The sequence below is a fragment of the Pseudophryne corroboree genome, chromosome 4, assembly GCF_028390025.1.
Source record: "Pseudophryne corroboree isolate aPseCor3 chromosome 4, aPseCor3.hap2, whole genome shotgun sequence".
Classification (NCBI taxonomy): Eukaryota; Metazoa; Chordata; class Amphibia; order Anura; family Myobatrachidae; genus Pseudophryne; species Pseudophryne corroboree.
In genome coordinates this window covers 199,306,416-199,330,526 of record NC_086447.1, presented here as the reverse complement: position 1 = coordinate 199,330,526, position 24,111 = coordinate 199,306,416, and the positions used below count along the sequence as shown (strand labels likewise).

Here is a 24,111-nt window from a genome sequence, read left to right as displayed (position 1 = left end):
CAAGTGGCGTTACCCTCTCCTGAGACGGCCGCACTTAAAGATCCAGTAGATAGGAGGATGGAAAATATCCAAAAAAGTATATACACACATACAGGTGTTATACTACGACCAGCTATAGCGACAGCCTGGATGTGCAGTGCTGGAGTAGCTTGGTCAGAGTCCCTGATTGAAAATATTGATACCCTGGATAGGGACAATGTTTTACTGTCTTTAGAGCAAATAAAGGATGCATTTCTTTATATGCGTGATGCACAGAGGGATATCTGCACACTGGCATCACGGGTAAGTGCTATGTCCATTTCGGCCAGAAGAAGTTTATGGACGCGACAGTGGTCAGGCGATGCGGACTCAAAACGGCATATGGAAGTTTTGCCGTATAAAGGGGAGGAGTTATTTGGAGTCGGTCTATCAGATTTGGTGGCCACGGCTACAGCCGGGAAATCCACCTTTTTACCTCAAGTCACTCCCCAACAGAAAAAGACACCGACTTTTCAACCGCAGCCCTTTCGTTCCTTTAAAAACAAGAGAGCAAAGGGATATTCATATCTGCCACGAGGCAGAGGAAGGGGGAAGAGACAGCAACAGGCAGCTCCTTCCCAGGAACAGAAGCCCTCCCCCGCTTCTACAAAAGCCTCAGCATGACGCTGGGGCTTCTCAAGCGGACTCGGGGGCGGTGGGCGGTCGTCTCAAGAATTTCAGCGCGCAGTGGGCTCACTCGCAGGTAGATCCCTGGATCCTGCAGATAATATCTCAGGGATACAGGTTGGAACTAGAGACAGATCCACCTCGCCGTTTCCTGAAGTCTGCTTTACCAACGTCCCCCTCCGAAAGGGAGACGGTCTTGGAAGCCATTCACAAGCTGTACTCTCAGCAGGTGATAGTCAAGGTACCTCTTCTACAACAAGGAAAGGGGTATTATTCCACTCTATTTGTGGTACCGAAGCCGGATGGCTCGGTAAGACCTATTCTAAATCTGAAGTCATTGAACCTGTACATAAAGAAGTTCAAGTTCAAGATGGAGTCACTCAGAGCAGTGATAGCGAACCTGGAAGAAGGGGACTTTATGGTATCCTTGGACATCAAGGATGCGTACCTCCACGTTCCAATTTACCCCTCACACCAGGGGTACCTCAGGTTCGTCGTACAAATATCAGTTTCAGACGCTGCCGTTCGGATTGTCCACGGCACCTCGGGTCTTTACAAAGGTAATGGCCGAGATGATGATTCTTCTTCGAAGAAAAGGCGTATTAATTATCCCATACTTGGACGATCTCCTGATAAGGGCAAGGTCCAGAGAACAGCTAGAGATGGGATTAGCACTGTCTCAAGAAGTGCTAAAACAGCACGGGTGGATTCTGAATATTCCAAAATCCCAGTTAATGCCAACAACTCGTCTGCTGTTCCTAGGGATGATTCTGGACACGGTTCAGAAAAAGGTTTTTCTCCCGGAGTAAAAAGCCAAGGAGTTATCCGAGCTTGTCAGGAACCTCCTAAAACCAGGAAAGGTGTCTGTACATCAATGCACAAGAGTCCTGGGAAAAATGGTGGCTTCTTACGAAGCAATTCCATTCGGCAGATTCCACGCAAGAATTTTCCAGAGGGATCTGTTGGACAAATGGTCAGGGTCGCATCTTCAGATGCACCAGCGGATAACCCTGTCTCCAAGGACAAGGGTATCTCTTCTGTGGTGGTTGCAGAGTGCTCATCTATTGGAGGGCCGCAGATTCGGCATACAGGATTGGATCCTGGTGACCACGGACGCCAGCCTGAGAGGCTGGGGAGCAGTCACACAAGGAAGAAACTTCCAGGGAGTGTGGACGAGCCTGGAAACGTCTCTTCACATAAACATTCTGGAACTAAGAGCAATCTACAATGCTCTAAGCCAGGCAGAACCTCTGCTTCAGGGAAAACCGGTGTTGATCCAGTCGGACAACATCACGGCAGTCGCCCATGTGAACAGACAGGGCGGCACAAGAAGCAGGAGTGCAATGGCAGAAGCTGCAAGGATTCTTCGCTGGGCAGAGAATCATGTGATAGCACTGTCAGCAGTGTTCATCCCGGGAGTGGACAACTGGGAAGCAGACTTCCTCAGCAGACACGACCTTCACCCGGGAGAGTGGGGACTTCATCCAGAAGTCTTCCACATGCTGGTAACCCGTTGGGAAAGACCAATGGTGGACATGATGGCGTCTCGCCTCAACAAAAAACTGGACAGGTATTGCGCCAGGTCAAGAGATCCGCAGGCAATAGCTGTGGACGCGCTGGTAACGCCTTGGGTGTACCAGTCGGTGTATGTGTTTCCTCCTCTGCCTCTCATACCAAAAGTATTGAGAATTATACGGCAAAGAGGCGTAAGAACGATACTAGTGGTTCCGGATTGGCCAAGAAGGACTTGGTACCCGGAACTTCAAGAGATGATCACGGAAGATCCGTGGCCTCTACCTCTAAGGAGGGACTTGCTTCAGCAGGGTCCCTGTCTGTTTCAAGACTTACCGCGGCTGCGTTTGACGGCATGGCGGTTGAACGCCGGATCCTAAAGGAAAAAGGCATGCCGGAAGAAGTCATTCCTACTTTGATTAAAGCAAGGAAGGAAGTAACCGTGCAACATTATCACCGCATTTGGCGAAAATATGTTGCGAGGATCGGAGTGCTCCGACGGAGGAATTTCATCTGGGTCGATTCCTACATTTCCTGCAATCAGGATTGTCTATGGGTCTCAAATTGGGATCTATTAAGGTTCAAATTTCGGCCCTGTCGATTTTCTTCCAGAAAGAATTGGCTTCAGTCCCTGAAGTCCAGACTTTCGTTAAGGGAGTGCTGCATATACAGCCTCCTGTGGTGCCTCCAGTGGCACCGTGGGATCTCAATGTGGTTTTGGACTTTCTAAAATCTCATTGGTTTGAACCACTAAAAAAATGTGGATTTGAAATATCTCACATGGAAAGTGACCATGCTACTAGCCCTGGCTTCGGCCAGGAGAGTGTCAGAACTGGCAGCTTTATCTTACAAAAGCCCATATCTGATTTTCCATTCGGACAGGGCGGAACTGCGGACTCGTCCGCATTTTCTCCCTAAGGTGGTGTCAGCATTTCATCTGAACCAGCCTATTGTAGTGCCTGCGGCTACAAGTGACTTGGAAGACTCCAAGTTACTGGACGTTGTCAGAGCATTGAAAATATATATTGCAAGGACAGCTGGAGTCAGAAAATCTGACTCGTTGTTTATATTGTATGCACCCAACAAGATGGGTGCTCCTGCGTCTAAGCAGACGATTGCTCGTTGGATCTGTAGCACAATCCAACTTGCACATTCTGTGGCAGGCCTGCCACAGCCTAAATCTGTAAAGGCCCACTCCACAAGGAAGGTGGGCTCATCTTGGGCGGCTGCCCGAGGGGTCTCGGCATTACAACTTTGCCGAGCAGCTACGTGTTCAGGGGAGAACACGTTTGTAAAATTTTACAAATTTGATACTCTGGCTAAGGAGGACCTGGAGTTCTCTCATTCGGTGCTGCAGAGTCATCCGCACTCTCCCGCCCGTTTGGGAGCTTTGGTATAATCCCCATGGTCCTTTCAGGAACCCCAGCATCCACTAGGACGATAGAGAAAATAAGAATTTACTTACCGATAATTCTATTTCTCGGAGTCCGTAGTGGATGCTGGGCGCCCATCCCAAGTGCGGATTATCTGCAATAATTGTACATAGTTATTGTTAACTAATTCGGGTTATTGTTGTAGGGAGCCATCTTTCAGAGGCTCCTCTGTTATCATACTGTTAACTGGGTTTAGATCACAAGTTGTACGGTGTGATTGGTGTGGCTGGGTATGAGTCTTACCCGGGATTCAAAATTCCTCCCTTATTGTGTACGCTCGTCCGGGCACAGTACCTAACTGAGGCTTGGAGGAGGGTCATAGGGGGAGGAGCCAGTGCACACCACCTGATCGGAAAGCTTTACTTTTTGTGCCCTGTCTCCTGCGGAGCCGCTATTCCCCATGGTCCTTTCAGGAACCCCAGCATCCACTACGGACTCCGAGAAATAGAATTATCGGTAAGTAAATTCTTATTTTTTATGGCTAAAATACATCACATATAGCCCTTGAGGCTATATGGATGTATTTAACCCCTGCCAGATCTCACAAACTCCGGGAGAAGAGCCCGCCGAAAAGGGGGCGGGGCCTATTCTCCTCAGCACACGGCGCCATTTTCCTGCTCAGCTCTGCTGTGAGGAAGGCTCCCAGGCTCTCCCCTGCACTGCACTACAGAAACAGGGTTAAAACAGAGAGGGGGGGCACTTATTTGGCGATATGATTACATATATAAAAATGCTATAAGGGAAAACACTTGTATAAGGGGTTGTCCCTGTATAATTATAGCGTTTTTGGTGTGTGCTGGCAAACTCTCCCTCTGTCTCCCCAAAGGGCTAGTGGGGTCCTGTCCTCTGTCAGAGCTTTCCCTGTGTGTGTGCTGTGTGTCGGTACGTGTGTGTCGACATGTAGGAGGACGATGTTGGTGAGGAGGCGGAGCAAATTGCCTGTATTGGTGATGTCACTCTCTAGGGAGTCGACACTGGAATGGATGGCTTATTTAGGAATTACGTGATAATGTCAACACGCTGTAAGGTCGGTTGACGACATGAGACGGCCGGCAAACAAATTAGTACCTGTCCAGGCGTCTCAGACACCGTCAGGGGCTTGTAAAAACGCCCATTTACCTCAGTCGGTCGACACAGACACGGACACTGACTCCAGTGTCGACGGTGAAGAAACAAACGTATTTTCCTTTAGGGCCACACGTTTCATGTTAAGGGCAATGAAGGAGGTGTTACATATTTCTGATACTACAAGTACCACAAATAAGGGTATTATGTAGGGTGTGAATAAACTACTTGTAGTTTTTCCTGAATCAGATAAATTAAATGAAGTGTGTGATGATACGTGGGTTTCCTCCGATAGAAAATTATTGGCGGTATACCCTTTCCCGCCAGAAGTTAGGGCGAGTTGGGAAACACACCTTAGGGTGAATAAGGCGCTCACACGCTTATAAAAACAAGTGGCGTTACCGTCTCCAGATACGGCAGCCCTCAAGGAGCCAGCTGATAGGAAGCTGAAAAATATCCTAAAAGTATATACACATATACTGGTGTTATACTACGACCAGCAATCGCCTCAGCCTGGATGTGCAGCGCTGAGGGGGCTTGGTCGGATTTCCTGACTGAAAATATTGATACCCTTGACAGGGACAAGATTTTATTGACTATAGAGCATTTTAAGGATGCATTTCTATATATGCGAGATGCGCAGAGGGATATTTGCATTCTGGCATCAAGAGTAAATGTGATGTCCATATCTGCCAGACGACAGTGGTCAGGTGATGCAGATTCCAGACGGCACATGGAAGTATTGCCGTATAAAGGGGCGGTCCATCGGACCTGGTGGCCATGGCAACAGCTGAAAAATCCACCATTTGTTACCCCAAGTCACATCTCAGCAGAAAAGGACACAGTCTTTTCAGTCTCAGTCCTTTCGTCCCCATAAGGGCAGGCGGGCAAAAGGGCCAGTCATATCTGCCCAGGGGTAGAGGAAAGGGAAGAAGACTGCAGCAGGCAGCCCATTCCCAGGAACAGAAGCCCTCCACAGCTTCTGCCAAGTCCGCAGCATGACGCTGGGGCCGTACAAGCGGACTCAGGTGCGGTAGGGGGTCATCTCAAGAGTTTCAGCACGCAGTGGGCTCACTCACAAGTGGACTCCTGGATCCTACACGTAGTATCCCAGGTGTACATTGGAAATTCGAGACGTCTCCCCCTCACAAGTTCCTGAAGTCTGCTTTACCAACGTCTCCCTCCGACAGGGAGGCAGTATTGGGAACAATTCACAGGCTGTATTCCCAGCAGGTGATAATCAAAGTACCCCTTCTACAACAAGGGAAGGGGTATTATTCCACACTATATTGTGGTACTGAAGCCAGACGGCTAGGTGAGATCTGAAATATTTGAACACTTACATACAAGCGTTCAAATCAAGATGGAGTCACTCAGAGCAGTGATAGCGAACCAGGAAGAAGGGGACGATATGGTGTCACTGGATATCAGGGACGCTTACCTACATGTCTAAATTTGCCCTTCTCACCAAGGGTACCTCAGGTTCGTGGTACAGAACTGTCACTATCAGTTCAGACGCTGCCGTTTGGATTGTCCACGGCACCCCGGGTCTTTACCAAGGTAATGGCCGAAATGATGATTCTTCTTAAAAGAAATATGGACGCTTTCCTGATAAGGGCAAGGTCCAGAGAACAGTTGGAGGTCGGAGTAGCACTATCTTAAGTAGTTCTACGACAGCACGAGTGGATTCTAAATATTCCAAAATCGCAGTTTTTTCCGACGACACGTCTACTGTTCCTAGGGATGATTCTGGACACAGTCCAGAAAAGGATGTTTTCTCCCGGAGAAGAAAGCCAGGGAGTTATCCGAGCTAGTCAGGAACCTCCTAAAACCAGGAAAAGTATCAGTGCATCATTGCACAAGGATCCTGTGAAAAATGGTGGTTTCTTACAAAGCGATCCCATTCGGTAGATTTCACGCAAGAACCTTTACGTGGGATCTGCTGGAAAAATGGTCCGGATCGCATCTTCAGATGCATCAGCGGATAACCCTGTCTCTAAGGACAAGGGTGTTTCTTCTGCGGTGGCTGCAGAGTGCTCATCTATGAAAGGGCCGCAGATTCGGCATTCAGGACTGGGTCCTGGTGACCACGGATGCCAGCCTGAGTGGCTGGGGAGCAGTCACACAAGGAAAAAATTTCCAGAGAGTGTGATCGAGTCTGGAGACTTCTCTCCACATAAATATACTGGAGCTAAGGGCAATTTACAATGCTCTAAGCTTAGCAAGACCTCTGCTTCAAGGTCAGCCGGTATTGATCCAGTGGGACAACATCACGGCAGTCGCCCACGTAAACAGACAGGGCGGCACAAGAAGCAGGAAGGAAATGGCAGAAACTGCAAGGATTCTTCGCTGGGCGAAAAATCATGTGATAACACTCTCAGCAGTGTTCATTCCGGGAGTGGAAAACTGGGAAGCAGACTTCCTCAGCAGGCATGACCTCCACCCGGGAGAGTGGGGACTTCATCGGGAAGTCTTCCACATGATTGTAAACCGTTGTGAAAAACCAAAGGTGGACATGATGGCGTCCCGCCTGAATAAAAACTAGATATTGCGCCAGGTCAAGGGACCCTCAGGCAATAGCGGTGGACGCTCTGGTAACACTGTGGATGTACCAGTCAGAGTATGTGTTCCCTCCTATGCCTCTCATACAAAAAGTACTGAGAATCATAAGAGGGAGATGAGTAAGAATGATACTCGTGGTTCCGGATTGGCCAAGAAGGACTTGGTACCCGAAACTTCAAGAGATGTTCACGGAAGACCCGTGGCCTCTACCTTTAAGAAAGGACCTGCTCCAGCAGGGGCCTTGTCTGTTCCAAGACTTACCGCGGCCGCGTTTGACGGCATGGCGGTTGAACGCCGGATCCTGAAAGGGCATTCCAGATGAAGTCATCCCTACCCTGGTCGAAGACAGGAAGGATGTAACCGCAAAACATTTTCACCGCATTTGGCGAAGATATGTTGCGTGGTGTGAGGCCAAGAAGGCCCCTACAGAGGAATTCCAACTGGGTCGTTTCCTACATTTCCTGAAAACAGGACTGTCTATGGGCCTAAAATTAGGGTCCATTAAGGTTCAAATTTCGGCCCTGTCGAATTTCTTCCAGAAAGAACTGGCTTTAGTGCCTGACGTTCAGATGTTTGTAAAAGGGGTACTGCATATACAGCCTCCTTTTGTGCCCCAGTGGCACCTTGGGATCTCAATGTTGTTTTGAGTTTCCTAAAGTCACATTGGTTTGAACCACTCACCACTGTGGACTTAAAATATCTCGCATGGAAGGTGACGATGCTATTAGCCCTGGCTTCAGCCAGGCGTGTGTCAGAATTGGCGGCTTTATCATATATAAAGCCCTTACTTAATTTTTCATTCTGACAGGGCAGAATTGAGGACTCGTCCTCAATTTCTCCTTAAGGTGTTTTCTGTTTTTCACATGAACCAACCTATTGTGGTACCTGCGGGTACTAGGGACTTGGAGGACTCCAAGTTACTTGACGTTGTCAGGGCCCTGAAAAATATGTTTCCAGGAAGGCTGGAGTCAGAAAATCTGACTCGCTGTTTAGCCTGTATGCACCCAACAAGATGGGTGCTCCTGCTTCTAAGCAGACGATTGCTCGCTGGATTTGTAATACAATTCAGTTTACACATTCTGTGGCAGGCCTGCCACAGCCAAAATCGGTAAAAGCCCATTCCAAAAGGAAGGGGGCTCATCTTGGGCGACTGCCCGAGGGGTCTCGGCTTTACAACTTTGCCGAGCAGTTACTTGGTCAGGGGAAAACACGTTTGCTAAATTCTACAAATTTGATACCCTGGCTGAGGAGGACATGGAGTTCTCTCATTCGGTGCTGCAGGGTCATCTGCACACTCCCGCCCGTTTGGGAGCTTTGGTATAATCCCCATGGTCCTGACGGAGTCCCCAGCATCCACTAGGACGTCAGAGAAAATAAGATTTTACTTACCGATAAATCTATTTCTCGTAGTCCGTAGTGGATGCTGGGCGCCCATCCCAAGTGCGGATTGTCTGCAATACTTGTACATAGTTATTGTTACAAAAATCGGGTTATTCTTGTTGTGAGCCATCTTTTCAGAGGCTCCTTCGTTGTTATCATACTGTTAACTGGGTTCAGATCACAGGTTGTACGGTGTGATTGGTGTGGCTGGTATGAGTCTTACCCGGGATTCAATATCCTTCCTTATTATGCACGCTCGTCCGGGCACAGTATCCTAACTGAGGCTTGGAGGAGGGTCATAGCGGGAGGAGCCAGTGCACACCACCTGATCCTAAAGCTTTTATTATTGTGCCCTGTCTCCTGCGGAGCCGCTATATCCCCATGGTCCTGACGGAGTCCCCAGCATCCACTACGGACTACGAGAAATAGATTTATCGGTAAGTAAAATCTTATTATTAATGATTTGGAACTACAAAAGTGTTGCAAAGGGGAGGAGAGGGTGACGATGCTGCTGGGCTGTGTAGCATACAGGGGACACTGCACCAGAGCTGTAACTAGACATTTTGGTGCTCTTTGGCAGAAAGTGAATGCGTGCTCCCCCTCCTACAATACAAAGCAAGGAAGGCGCGCAGCAAATATTTGGCTTCGTGGGGAGAGACGTGGCCACATAATAGTGCCAATTCACATTACACCACACAGTAGTGCCGCTTGTACACATTGCACCAGGTAGAACCTCCTATACACACTGCACGGGGTAGAGCACGTTATACACATTGCACCGGGTAGATTACGTTATACACTTTGCGCCAGGCAGAGCACATTATACACATTGCGCCAGGCAGAGCACATTGTACACATTGCTCCAGGCAGAGCACATTGTACACATTGCCCCAGGCAGAGCACATTGTACACATTGCCCCAGGCAGAGCACATTGTACACATTGCCCCAGGCAGAGCACATTGGCCCTCATTCCGAGTTGTTCGCTCGGTATTTTTCATCGCATCGCAGTGAGAATTCTCTTAGTGCGCATGCGTAATGTTCGCACTGCGCATGCGTCAAGTAACTTTACTAAGAAGAAAGTAATTTTACTCACGGCTTTTTCGTCGCTCCGGAGAACGCATTGTGATTGACAGGAAATGGGTGTTACTGGGCGGATGTACGGCGTTTTAGGGGCGTGTGGCAGGAAACGCTACCGTTTCCGGAAAAAACGCAGGCGTGTCTGGAGAAACGGTGGGAGTGCTTGGGCGAACGCTGGGTGTGTTTATGACGTCAGCCGGGACCGAAAAGCACTGAATTGATCGCACAGGCAGAGTAAGTCTGGAGTTACTCAGAAACTGCTAACTCGGTTTTGATCGCAATATTGCGAATACATCGGTCGCACATTTAAGATGTTTAGATTCACTCCCAGTAGGCGGCGGCTTAGCGTGTGTAACTCTGCTATAATCGCCTTGCGAGCGAACAACTCGGAATGAGGGCCATTGTACACATTGCCCCAGGCAGAGCACATTGTACACATTGCCCCAGGCAGAGCACCTTATACACTTTGCCCCAGGCAGAGCACCTTATACACTTTGCCCCAGGCAGAGCACCTTATACACTTTGCCCCAGGCAGAGCACCTTATACACTTTGCCCCAGGCAGAGCACCTTATACACTTTGCCCCAGGCAGAGCACCTTATACACTTTGTGGCAGGACAAAAATGGAAAATGTGCAGTGGAAAATGTCAAAATTAACATTTAATGATGGGAACATAAATCCTATAGTCCAGTGAATCTCCAGCCGGGATGCGTTTAATTTACCGGTTTGTCCGAATCCCGACAGCCGTCTCAATGCCGGCGCCAGTATCCCGACCTATGTAAGTATACCTACATCGTTAAATTTTGGGCTGGGGGGGTCACTTTAAATGACTCCTGGGGAGGTTAGGATTAGACTGCGAGGAAGGGGGGAGGGGGTGTTAGGGTTATGCTACGGGGAGGGGGGGTTAGGCACCCACGGGGAGGGTTAGGCCGCGGGGAGGGGGGTTAGGCTGTGGGAAGGGAGGGTTAGGGGGTAGGGTAGAGGAAAGAACAGCCCCAACTCACCCTGTCAGCTTTCCAGTCTTCGTGATCCTGGCTTCGGTCTTCTGAATTTGCACCAAAGTGCTCGGAGCCCTATGGGGAAGCAAGCACTTTTGTGTGACTTTGGGCTGCCTTAAAGTGCACCCACTGTCGTGATGATATGCACCTGCAGCTAATAGGATCAATCCCTTAGTGAGGACTGAGGGCTGGATTTGAGAAGCACTGGAATAAATAGCTTACACCACGAACTGCTGCTGATTCCATCCTTCATACCAGGGGCTCTGATGACATGCTGGCTGCCAGTGTCCATGAAATCCAGAGTCCGGAGCATGGAGTGCTGCTGGGGGGGGGGGGGGGGGGCAGGCAGGTAGTGGGTGCGTGTGTGGCACTCACTTCCGGACTCCACAGGCAGCAGGGACACTGCGCCCATATAGCGCCGTGACAACAACGAGCGCCAACAGGAGCACATCACCCCACAGCGTTTTTTAGTTTTGGGTCCACATTCAGTTCTGGGGTAAAATACACGCTATAGCGTGTTTTTGCGATCACTGGTACTCAGTCTGGGCAGCTCCTCTGCTCCCTTAAGCTGCAGACGCACAATGTCGTCATTCCCACCACCGGCAGAGGGTCTGGAGGAGGCAGCTCAGGCTAAATCAAACATTCCTTCTTTAGCGCCACCCACCACCACATGATTGATATGAGTGGCTACGGTGCCGGTGGCCGGCGCATAGGGAGGCCCGGACCTTGAAGCCAACCTCAGCTTCCTGTTGATTCTTTCTAGCAGCCCCTATCCCGGGACATCAAGCCTGCCACGGCATCGCCTCAGCCTGAGCTTTCTATTGTTCCTATAGTCCTCTTGGCAGTGCCAAGAGGACTATTAGTCCTCCTTTAATTTATTTAACAGCCGCGCTGCCTGTGTGACTAATTTAACTGATTAGTGTTCTGCCTCCAATTAGAAGTGCCAGAACACAGTTCCTCCTTGTTCTGGCCCACTTTAACCTCTTCCCACACCCTTTTTTCACTAATAACACCCCAGCACACCAACACCCTCACCCCTCATTCACTCATAACATCCACAGGAGCACTAACACCCACACCCCTTATTCATTATTAACACGAGCAGCACAGACACCCCACATTAATTAATAAAACCCCAGCAACACCCCTTCCCCACCCTTCATTCACTAACAATCCTCCAAACTCAGAATACCAAATCATAAACTTTCCTCCACCCCCTCCATTCACTTGCTGATGTATGTTTCAGGGAAGTCTGTGGGCTGCCGTATGCTACACCTATCACAGCCAGAGCAGAGTGTCTCGTCGTGTAGGAAGAACCGAATGAAAAGGGAGAGACTGGGCAGGCACTGGCGTCTGCATGGCTGCTCTTACTACATGCAGCACAGTGCGGTCCACATCTCCGTCTGCCCCGCTCCTTTGCGCGGCTGCGCGCCACGGGAATAAGACCAGATGTCGCTCTGTGACATCATCCCGTCTTATTCCCAGCCTTCCGAGGCGGGCTGTGTCCCCGTAGTGTGCCTGCCTACCCGAGCCACATCTGTTATGGGTGGGCCGGGCTGTGCTCACTGCCGCACAGTGGGAAAGAAAACTACACCACCAGCAGCCACAGAGCTGCCTCTACTGTTAGCTGTGCAGATCGGGCAAGGTGAGGAGGCAAAACGCGTTCTGCCTCAATACACAAGTGGGCCCCGTTCTGGCCCACTTTAACCTCTGCACACGCATAGAACACATCATAACCTATACATACACATATAACACATACAAACACAAATAACACATCAAAATCTACACTTACGAACACAGAATACGTACACACCTACATATACAAATACATAGCACGCATACACACCAACATATACACACACAAACATAGAACACAGACACATTTACATACACGCACACATATATACACACACACACACACACAACACTTATATATAGGACACCCTGATGGAATGCGCTGTGCTGGTGGTGTTGCCGTGTCAGGTATGCTACTGCTGGGTTTGCAAGGGCTCACAAGCCCGGCATTTAGAGGACAAATTTTGTGACTCACATGCGAGCCAGCAGCTAGAGAAGGTTGGTGCAAGCCCCTGGAAGAGAGGCTCGCCTGGTCAGGCAGTTAGCGGGCACAGCCCAATGGTGGGCCGTAGGAATGGCCGGGTCAGCGGCTGAGTTAAAAAAAAAAAAAACACATTTGGTACAGTACATCATCAGAAAAGGGGTTTCTGGGTACTCAGAAACCCCCCCTGCGTGCGCTACTGGGCCACATCTTTTGAAAGGGGATGCCCCTCTTTCATATGTGAGTGACCCCCACATTTACAGGTTGCCCTCCCACCCATATATGGAAAATTACAGTGTTGGGGTAATATAGTATGCCAGAGGGACTCCCCTCTTTCAAATGAGGGTATACCCATCTCTCTAGGTGCTGTGGTTGGAGAAAAGTCCCTCCCCTCAGCATTTTTTGTTCACTTTGTGTTTTTTCCTCCGCCCTAATGACACTTCACGATGAGGCCCAGCAAGAGCCAGGAGACCCCCCCACCAGTCCTTGTATTGCAACCCCCTCGCTGTGGAAGACGAATGGGGCTTAACCTTCATAGTCTACCTGCATATCTAGGAGGATAAGCCCCACGTGTGTGCGTGTGTATGTCCCTTGCAGTAAAGGTCCTAAACGGTGATGAACCTGAATTCCTGCCCTAATCTAATCATGTCAAAATGAGATAGAGATAAGTAATGCCATCAAAACAACGTTTTCCCAAGGACTTGTGCAGGAGTGTCCATGAACACCCACAGCTGTCACCAGGGCAAAAGTAAGAGCATGAATTGGAAATGGGGATGCCAAACTTTCCCCCTGTTGCCCTTTTGAGGGTCAGGGGACTGTCTCCTTGATGTCTGGCATCTTGCTTCCTATAGTGCAGAAGATCGAACCCTGGGACTACTAAACTAAATATATTGATTGGCAGAAGATAACTTTTTCCTTGCTTCAATTTGTCAGTGATTTTCTCCAGTTCCAAATAAGACCTTTCCTGTAAAAGGCAGCAAATGAAGATCCTAAGATAGCTCATCTGCCTTCTGAGCTTTGTAGCCAGTGGGTATGGCACACAAAACCACTGGTCGCACTTCTAGTTTCAGTGAGCCCAATATAAGAGCTACATCCCCTAATTGTATTAAGACTTGGGTCTACTGGATTGCAAACATTTTAAAAGCGTCTCCAAATACAAGACCCCAGTTGCAATATATCTCAAGCTAAGGATTGTGTTGACTTTCCCATCACTAAGATCTGTGGCATTTGGAATAGTAGTGGTCTTGGATAACCACACTAAAGGTGGAATCCACCTTGTGTCGTATTCTCATTTTCCTGTGTCCACACTAAGTATGAGTAATGGGTCTGCAAATTTGCAGGAGAACTGAACCTGAGATCCAGTTTTATCTATGCTCTAAGTCCTCTCGCTGAATCAAAGTAAATAACTTTGTTTTAAATAGGTGGATTAATGCTAAAGCAAGAACCACAAAGTATTTCATGTTTTTTTTTGTTTGTTTTTTAAGAAAGAAACATTTGCTATTAGTTGACTCTTAAGGCCCATACACACTTGACGATGCACACATCGTTAACGACCGTCGTTAACGACTTCCCTTGAACAGCTGAGCAAACTACATGAGCATACACACTAAAGACGACCAAAGACGAAAGACCATAGACCATTCATCGTTGAAGCATCCAAGCTGAACAGTTTTTAAAATAATGAGCTGGGAACAGGGCTGGTGAACACTGAACAGTGGCTTGGTCGTTGGTCTTTCACACCATACACATTCAACGACTTCTCTGGTCGGTAACGACCATAGTGGAAATTGAGCATACATGCTCCACAGATAAGCGAGGGTCGTTAACGTCCCGCGGGGCCTCGCATCGGTGGTCGTCGGATGCATACACACTTGACGATATAATGAGCGACGTCGTTGATGAGGGCTGAAATGAACGACGTCGTTCATTTTATCGTCAAGTGTGTATGGGCCTTTAAGGCCCATACACACTTGACGATGCACACATCGTTAACGACTTCCCTTGAACTTCCCTTGAACAGCTGAGCAAACGACATGAGCATACACACTACCAACGACCAAAGACGAAAGACCAAAGACGAAAGACCAAAGACCATAGACCATTCATCGTTGAAGCATCCAAGCTGAACAGTTAATGAGCTGGGAACAGGGCTGGTGAACAGTGGCTTGGTCGTTGGTCTTTCACACCATACACATTCAACGACGTCTCTGGTCGGTAACGACCATAGTGGAAATTGAGCATACATGCTCCACAGATAAGCGAGGGTCGTTAACGTCCCGCGGGGCCGCGCATCGGTGGTCGTCGGATGCATACACACTTGACGATATAATGAGCGACGTCGTTGATTAGGGCTGAAATGAACGACGTCGTTCATTTTATCGTCAAGTGTGTATGGGCCTTTAGTTTCAATAAAAAAATTTTGCTCATTTTGGGTATATATTTTTTTTCTCTGTCAGGAGGAATAGGCAAACTAAGGGGGAGTAGTTCAGTGGCAAATTTCTTCCAGGACGGTCTCGACCCCAGCATCTAATTCCCCATGTTGTTGTGCCATTCATATAATTGGCTTTAGTTGAAATGTTTAATAAACTAATAAACTATTGGAGGCTATATATATATATATATATATATATATATATATATTATTTTTTATTTTCTTCCGATTGGATCACGTATGGTTTGTTCAGTTCGTAGTCCCAAACTGAATATTGTGTGTTTGTAATGTCATATATAACTGTGCCATTCCTTTCTGTCTTCTCAGCAAGCCATCAGGGGTGAATAGCCGGCAGAGTAAGAAAGTTGAACAAGAAGAAAAACTTGTGAAACTATTCCAAGGAGCCACAAAGTGTTCCGACAGCTTCACCCAGTGGTGTGAGCAGACACTGCATGCACTCAACACTGCCCACAGCCTGGATGGTGAGAGCCGTTATCCTTGTGAAATCTTCCACTATTTTTTTTTTCTTCCAGTTTCTGTTTTTTTTTTGAGTGGGGGGGGTTGTTTTTTTCATTGTTTACTTTGTAACACTAAATTCTATGAACAGCTAAAAGTGGCTAATGTATCATTAGCCATGGAGATTCAATGACACTTTTAGGGCTTATACACACGGGTGTGGATCTTTGGGTCGACCAGAAGTAGGTCAATATTTCGACGCCATATGCAGTGGGTTGTCTTGGCCAAAAGGTCATCAGGGTCAGTTGGTTGACATGGAAAAGGCAGACCCCTGAAATGGTTGACATGGACATAGTCAACGCAAGTCTTGTCATTTTGTATGTTTAACCACTTGTAAGCTAAATTAGTGGAAACGTGTACCCTTGTGGGCTCGCTTCGGGCAAGGTGCCTCGCTCCACTACTGCTGCACTCAGCAGGTTACTATTCCCAGTTGTAGTCAGTGTGGACGGTAAATGATAATGTAAACAAAGAAAAAAAAACTTCTGTCGACCTAATGCATATTGACCATATGGCGTCGACCTATCATCCAGAATCCATTCATACCTCACTGCCATTAATGCACTGCAAAACACATAAGGAAAATAAATAGGATGTTCAGTGGTTCTGAGCCCATTTCCACTACTGACTTGTAACATTTTAATTCTAATGCTTAAAGTTTCAGAATGTGAACTGTTCTGTTTCTCATTCATTAATGTCTGCCACCAGCTTGTGTTGGTAGACAAAACACACATTGCTCTTGAAAAGGTATCCTTAAAGCACATCTTAGGCGTGCATACGTTTTACCCATCTCATGTGTGAGAATAAGTCCTTGGCGTTAAATCTAAGACCCCCATTTACACCACCCTCCATGTACTGCACATCAGGTCACTGTATTGGCTCCCTCTGTTCAGCCTACTGGCAGGGTACTACAGCCCGCAGAATACAGTAAGAGGTCATAGCGGAGGAGACTTCAGAGTCTGTTTTAGCTTTCTTCTGGTTTTGTTGCGCTATGTTTACTGCCTTTTGTTTGGTTGGTATGTTATCATATTTTACTATGGCAGGATCTGTAAAACACAGGTCATTACGGTCTTATGTAGGTTATGTCACTACAACTCTTTCTTATACTCGTTTTCTTTTGCCTTTACTATATATCTGTGACGTACTATTCAGTGACCCTACCTATTTGATTTATATAGTGCCCACATTTGTGTCCTTCCTGCGTGAAGTGGAGTCTGCCTACGAGGTCTACGATTATGTCCGTGCATATCTTGGGGACACTGCAGAAGCAAAGGATTTCTCTAAGCAATTTCTGGAGCGCCGGAATAAGCAACAAACTCCTTTACCTAGACCGCAACAGGTATAAACTCTACACCAAGAATGGCAGCTGAGTAACTGAGTATACCCTAATATTGAGAGGATGAGTGAAAGATACAGGTTACAGTTTTCATCATCTGAAACATTCTTCCTGAATCTCACAATTTTATGAGGCATTGTGTAATGTTTATGTATTAGTTTACTTTTTAAAATAACATTACTTTAGAGATGGTCTTTCACTCTGGAAAGCTGGTGTTATTGCAGAGCATGGGTGTCCCATAGATGTCTTTAGAGTGCCTTCTTTTTTCAAATGTAAAAAAAACCAACTACTTGATAATGATGCTATCTATGGTCGTACCATTATTGAGGGTAAAAGTTTTCTTAATGGTTTTCTGGAAATATTCTAGCTAATTCTGTCACTGGTTGTATTGGAAATAAAATTCCTAATACTGTAAAGAATGCGTGCATCTGAGATTAACAATGCTAAGTTACCCCAAAAAAAGCCTCCATTGTGTTTTAGCAGGAAACTGGATGGGGTGTGTACCAGACAAGTCAAAATAATGCACAGCAGACAACACTAGAAACTGCACAAAGCGCTGGACGCAAGAAAAAGAAACAGAAGATGGTTCGAGCAGATCCAAGTCTTCTAGGCAAGTGTCTGTACTTCCCCCTCATTCATTTTGTTCAGGCCTTATATATCTTTTTATTTTCTGCTTATTGATTTCTCGGCCTTCAGGTGCTTGCTAATGCTTCTTAATACAGATGGCCTCCTTTATTGTGCTTCCTACATCACCACTCTTCCCTTTCTCTTTGTTGTACCTCTTTCTCCAATCCCTTCCTCAGTGTATCTCTGTACTGTGTACCGTACCTTGGTCTCCCATCCTCGGTATCTATCCATACTGGACTGTACCTTGCACGCTCCATTTCCTTCCTCAGTGCCTCCCCCATACTGTGAACTGTACCTTGCTTTCCCTTCCTCGGTATCTATCCATACTGGAATTTACCTTGCGCTCTCCATTTCCTTCCTCTGTGCTTCCCCAATACTGTGTACTGTACCTTGCTCTCCCTTCCCTTCCCCAGTATCTATCCATACTGGACTGTACCTTGTGCTCTCCATTTCTTTCCTCAGTGTCTCTTCACATACTGTGTATTGTACCTTGCTCCCCTTTCCCTTCCTCAACGCCTCTTGCCATCCTGTATATTGTATCTTGCTGTCTCTTCCCATACTGTGTTGTACCTTGCTCTCCCTTCACTTCCTCTTTGTCTCTTCCTACAGTGTATTGTACCTTGCTCCCCCTTCCCTTCATGACTAAATTCTACACTATAGCCTTCCCTCTCTTCTTTGCTTGTACTGAATATGTCCTAAATCTCATGTCCTGTGCCCTGCCTATTACTGTCCTTTTTTTTTTTCTTTCAGGTTTTTCCGTCAATGCTTCCTCTGAGAGGTTGAACATGGGGGAGATAGAGACTTTGGAAGATTACTGATCCTTGTAGTGGGGTAGGGGTAACCTGTTCCCCATCCCTACCTCAACTTCAAGCGAGAAGCAAAACGTGACATCACCCCCCCATTACACTCCCAGTGCCCTGCTGGGATCTTCAAATGGGACCCTCCCTCAATGCTTCAAGAGAAGGACGATTGGAGGACATCCTCCCACCTCCACTATCCTAGATATCCTGCTTTGTGGAGAGGGCACTCTGAGGGGGGTAGATAATTGAGTTATGGGGAACGTTACCCATCTTCATTACAGTACTGTACGGTCTCGTTTCAGAGGCTTGCCCAGTCTGCTACTTCTTCCACCGTTATTAGGTGGGGAGAGAGAGAGGAGGCTTTTGGGTTGGACTTTGCACCTCCCCCTCACTGCTTTTGGGGTTCAGCTCTATGGAATGTGTTAGGGCAGCAGGAATATATATGGAGATTTTTTTTTTTTTAAGTGTGGACAGTGCGTAGCCTTCCATTGCACTAGTGGTGAGGGCATGCTACAAAGGTAAGACTGGTATCACTCTCCTGTCTCATAGCCACCCCCCACATCTTATAATCACATGTGCAATTTGCAAGTTACATTTTTTTTAATTAATGGTTTGCAGTGGGAGCAGTATTTACAGTTAGTCTTGTGACATGTGCAGCTGACTATATACCTTTTGCTGCAAAATATATACAGACACAATTTGGTGCTGTTAGATTATTGCAGATCTGCTCCTCCTGCATTATATCCACTTAGAAGTGCAGACAAGGTATGGATAGGAGGCAACACACTTATGTTTACACAGCTCCCGGACCACTGTAAAGTTTTGCCCCAGTGTGCAGTGATTTGGGGGGATGCCAGGCCTGACCTCAATAAAGCACTGGTTGTATTATAACACATTTCTGATTTGGATGCCTTATTGCTTTGTGAATGTCAGGGTGGTGCAACTAAGCCTCATGCCAACTTACAGGTCTGTCACTGTCTTCCTCCAGCCTACGGACAATCATTCCCCCTGCATCTGCCATCACAAGAAGTGACCTCTTGGCTTCCAGTGAATTGCAGCTATTCCGTGGGCTACTGGGCAGAACAGAGTCACTCTGCTCCCCTGCTAATGCTTAACGGAATTATATGGGTTCTCAGACAAATCAGACCGTGAAGACTACTAGCCTCCTGCCATGATCCAGGGGAGGTGAGAAGGTGCAGCTCAGGAGTGTGCAAATTAAATTATAACAGGAATTAGCATTATATTATTGGGTCATTACATGAACAAAAGGTCCCAGAGACACAATTGTATTAAAGTCTAATTTATTTTACAACATTTTTTCACTGAAAGGTTCCTATTTATTATCCTAATAAGGATTTGGTGTGGTGTGTGCGCATTTAGCAAATTCAGATCATCAAAGGGAATTGGGTGCATTTACTGGCCGCTCCTCACTCTGCATCTACTGAGGAAATGCCTGTCACACAACCAGACACACACTCCTCTGGTGCCGCCGTGCTGCAAACACGTTGCCCAGAAGTGCTTCCACTGTTGCCTTAAATTAAATAAATATATAGAGAGAGAGAAATTCAGATTGTCCACTATAAAGTCAGGATATTGCCTTTTAATTCTTTGCATTATTGAGTGTTAACTAATGACTGAATGGGAGATAATCACTGCATCTCTTAAGGTGTTTTCTGTTTCCGAGTAAAGTATAGAACAGCTCTTCTTGGCAGGGTTCTCCATCACATAATACTTCTGTTTTTATTCAGTATTTCTCCTTCATCCACTAGGGGCCACTGGAGCGTAGTTACAATGGGGAAATAGTAGGCAGTAATTGGGAGCTGGCACTTTAAAATTCTCACACTGTGGCTAGCTCCTCCCCTACTATCTCCCCTCCAAGCCAGTCTTAGTTTAGTGCCCGAGGTAGCTGGTTCACTTGGGTTTAGCTGAAGAATTTTTTCTTTATTATTTTATTTTTCTTTCACACACTCACAGACTGGCAGCTCTGCCACTGCCAGTCTGCACCGCGGGAGCTGCCGGCGGGGTCCCATCGCAGCTGCGTGCGGCTCGGGATGGGCCCCGGCTCAGGGAGACACTGAGCTCTCCTGAGTTGGCCGGACACCGCTGCGTGCGGCGCGTGTCGGGGCCACTCCATCCAGCAGAAGATTATGGCAGCGGTGAGTATCAAAAATGGCCGGACACCGCTGCGTGCGGCGCGTGTCGGGGCTGCTGGGTCGAAACGCCTGATGGAAGGAAGCGGTGAGTACAATCTCCCCCCCTCCCCCTCCAGACTGATGTATGTTTTTACATTTTTCAGTTTCAGTGTTTTAATACATGGATGGACAGGCTCCCCTATACTCTCCAGTCAGACAGGCCGGAGTGCATAAAAGGCTTACTAATTTGAAATTGGCGCCATTATGTGGGGGGCGGAGCTTCAGCCCGCTCTGTAAGCGGGCTCAGCGCTCTTCACTCCCCGGCTGCAGCATACAGGCAGCCGGGTGATAAATTTACATATATCATATATCTGTGTAATAATTAGCATAGCTCTCATGGCAGAGTGGTAACACCTATGGTTACGATGCCCACGAGCTAGGGTACGATTCCAGCAAAGGACACACTCTCCCCGGCCGCAGCATACACACTTACAGGCAGCCGGATGATAGTGCGGTTTTAATTTGAAAGTGACCGGAGCAGGGGGGCGGAGCTAACTCCCGCTCCGTTCGGCGGGCTCAGGCTTTCCGCTCCCCGGCCGCACATCGCTCCCCGGCCGCAGCATACAGGCGGCCGGGGGATGCATGGGCGCTTTCCGCTTACTATACAGCGGATTTGAATTTGTGGAGGGGGCGGAGCTAACTTCCGCTCTGTACGGCGGGCTTTCTCCGCTCCCCAGCCGCTGCAGCATGACGAGACGCCGCTCCACAGTCCCCCGCTCCCCGGGCCACTGAAAGCTCCTTTCCTCTCCTGGCTGTGCAGGGAGGATTCTTTACATGTATAAGGTATGAGGGGGGTGAAGCTTATTCCCCCCCGATGGAGGCTCCCAGCTCTCATTGTCTCTAGGCAACACACCTGTCTCTGGAGTTTGTAGCTTTTCTGTGCAGTGTGCTGCAGAAATATTGTTACATCTTGCTTTGGCTACATTCCTCCCTGCAGGGGAGTCCTCTGCCCCATTTCAGACATTTAGATCAGGGAATCTGCTCTATTACAGGAGCTGGGACTCGGCTCATTGATAATTAAAAATCTACTGTGCAGTATTTCTTTACCCTACAAATACACAGTATTTATCTACCCTATTAGGTGCACAGTAATTATCTACCCTATTAGGTGCACAGTATTTATCTGCCCTATTAGGTGCATGGGTTCACTGTGGTGTGTGTGTGTGTGTGTGTGTGTGTGTGTGTGTGTGTGTGTGTGTATATAGATATATATAGATATGTTTGTATATATATATATATATTTAAGTGTGTGTGGGTATGTATATAGATATATCCATACAATACCATATATAGGGGATAAAACAAACACTTCCGCAATGTTTTCTAGAAACAGAGTACCCCACCTTGCCACATAACATTTTCACCCATCTTTTCTCACAGGCTGGCCACCATTTTGAAAAGCCAGCGGAACCTCCTAGAAACATCGGGTGCACCTAGATTAGCGGTACACTACATACAGGGCGGGGTGTTGCCTTCCCTTTATTATTCCTTGGTGTCACTAGTTACTAATGCTATTTGTAATTGGGGAATGTGTGTAAGGCATCAGACAAATAGCGCTGTGGCTCAGTACGCTAGTAGCGGGTATCTGAACAGGGGTTTGAATCCAAACAAAACTTTAAGGAGAGCTCCTATAGCCTAGGGCTAAGACTCCTGTCCCACAGCGCAGCGCTACTGGTTCAGGTCTCCGCTGCTCCAGAAAGTTTATTTGAATCGTGTCGGTCACTACACATTATAGCGCAGACCTTACATAGGGCTGTGTTTATTTAACCCACCTTTTCTCCTTTCGTTTGTCTCACCTGGGATAGTCAAAGAATTCCCTCTTAGGTGTGAAGTATGCGGTGGAGCCATCTGCAGAGACCTCCACGCACCTGCAGGACACTCCTGTTTGAACAGCTCAGATTATACAGGTAATGTCACTGGTAACCAGAGACCTTGTACGTCATTTCACCTCTCCAGGTTTCTAAAGGAACCTTGCTTACCTTCCATGTTACAATACTGATGATGTCTGTTTTCTGTGGAGTCTGAACCTGTGTCTCAGAATATCCAGGTGCATTATACAGCAGTTCGTCTGAGACTGCAGGTAAAGGAGGCGGACACGTCAAGTCCATCAGGGTTCGACGCAGATGACGAAATGACAGCGACTGGTCCAGTTTCGGATGAGCTGGGCAGGCTCCGGTAGACGGCCGGCAGACACCCGAATACACAATTTCAGGTATCAAACAATGTTTGTTTTCCTATCCTTTCTCCACAGACGGCAGGAAAGGGTATCAGAACCTCTCCAGGGTATACCCCTCGATGTATCGCCGGTCCAACAAGCTGCCGTTTTCCTGAGGCAACCTTGCTCAGGGATCCATCGAAGACATATACGGCAGCAGGGTTCTACCTTGTCCGGAGCAGGTAGGTTGTGGAACAATTGTCCTCTTGGTTACAGGATGTTTCGCATCCGGATCAATTGATACTTTGGTACGGGTCAGAATCACGATTCTGCTTTATGTTCTTTGGAGGTCTCCACGTCTGCAGTCTCGGAACCTGCATTTTCGCTTTGGGCTGTCTTAACCCGACGACCTCTGGGGCTGCGACAGTGACAGATGAACATGAAATCCTACGGGGCAGATGGTTCAGGGGAAGGAACTTTCTGCAGGATTTCTTGAACCATTGGAGGTAAGTCCACTTTGCTTTCTCCTACTTCTGCCCCAGCTCCAAGACAGACCTTTACCGGTCTTTCCTTTAGATTTTTACCGTGCCCTTTCAGGCTTCCGATTCCACACGGGCGATATCTCTGTCGCCAGGGGATCTCAGAAGGGGGGGGGGGAAAGCTGAAGCAGAGGCTCAGCATCCTCGGTCCAGTCTGATTTTACATCATCCTATACACACACTAAAGGTCAGACTTTCCTACCACCTGGAGGGTCCCAGGGTAGGCGCAGGTCGGTGGAAGAAGGCTTGGGCGGTTACAGACTAGATTTGGGAGTACAACCGTCTCGGGAGTCCCTCGGCAGGGGTCGGCCGATTTACTATGACAAGAGAGTCATAATGCAGGCGGCGCTCCATATGCTTCTAACCGCAAAGGGTGTTGATCCCTGTTTTTTACATATCATTTGAATCAGGACAGTTCTCAGGCCTTTGTTTTCTTTTCATGTTCCGAAGCCAGTTGGCTCGGCCAGGCCTATTCTGGCCTTAGAATCCTTTCAGTCTGTGATTGCTAGTTTTAAACAGACAAAAAGGGGGTTTTACGCGTCCCTTGTCTTCAGGGATGCCTGTTTACTGATTTCCGTTGGGTTTCCTCATCGGGCTTTACTCAGTCGCATTACAGGATTCTCATTTTCACTGTAAGTCCTTTTCTTTCGGTCTCTCTTCCGCTCCCACAGGGTTCAGGAAGATCACAGAATAACTCTTTTTCAAGGGGTTGACGTTGGTTCCCTAATGGGACAATCTACTGCTACTATCCCACTCTGTACATTACGTGGCTTCTGAAGATCCGAT

General features: G+C 47.7%; 1 protein-coding gene across 13 annotated transcripts in view; it reads left to right on the top strand.

Moving 5' to 3' along the window:
* GIGYF2 (GRB10 interacting GYF protein 2) overlaps positions 1-19,753 on the top strand; it is a 452,656-nt gene extending 432,903 nt beyond the window's left edge. For 8 of the 13 annotated variants that reach the window (XM_063915737.1, XM_063915739.1, XM_063915740.1 and 5 more), the window contains 4 exons: positions 15,491-15,645; positions 16,855-17,015; positions 17,493-17,622; positions 18,390-19,753. In XM_063915737.1, the coding sequence (XP_063771807.1) occupies positions 15,491-15,645; positions 16,855-17,015; positions 17,493-17,622; positions 18,390-18,457 (514 nt within the window). In that variant the 3' untranslated portion in view covers positions 18,458-19,753. The remainder of the gene's footprint in view (positions 1-15,490; positions 15,646-16,854; positions 17,016-17,492; positions 17,623-18,389) is intronic. The other 5 variants (XM_063915746.1, XM_063915741.1, XM_063915738.1 and 2 more) reach the window with 1 other exon arrangement.
* Positions 19,754-24,111: the final 4,358 nt, after the last annotated feature.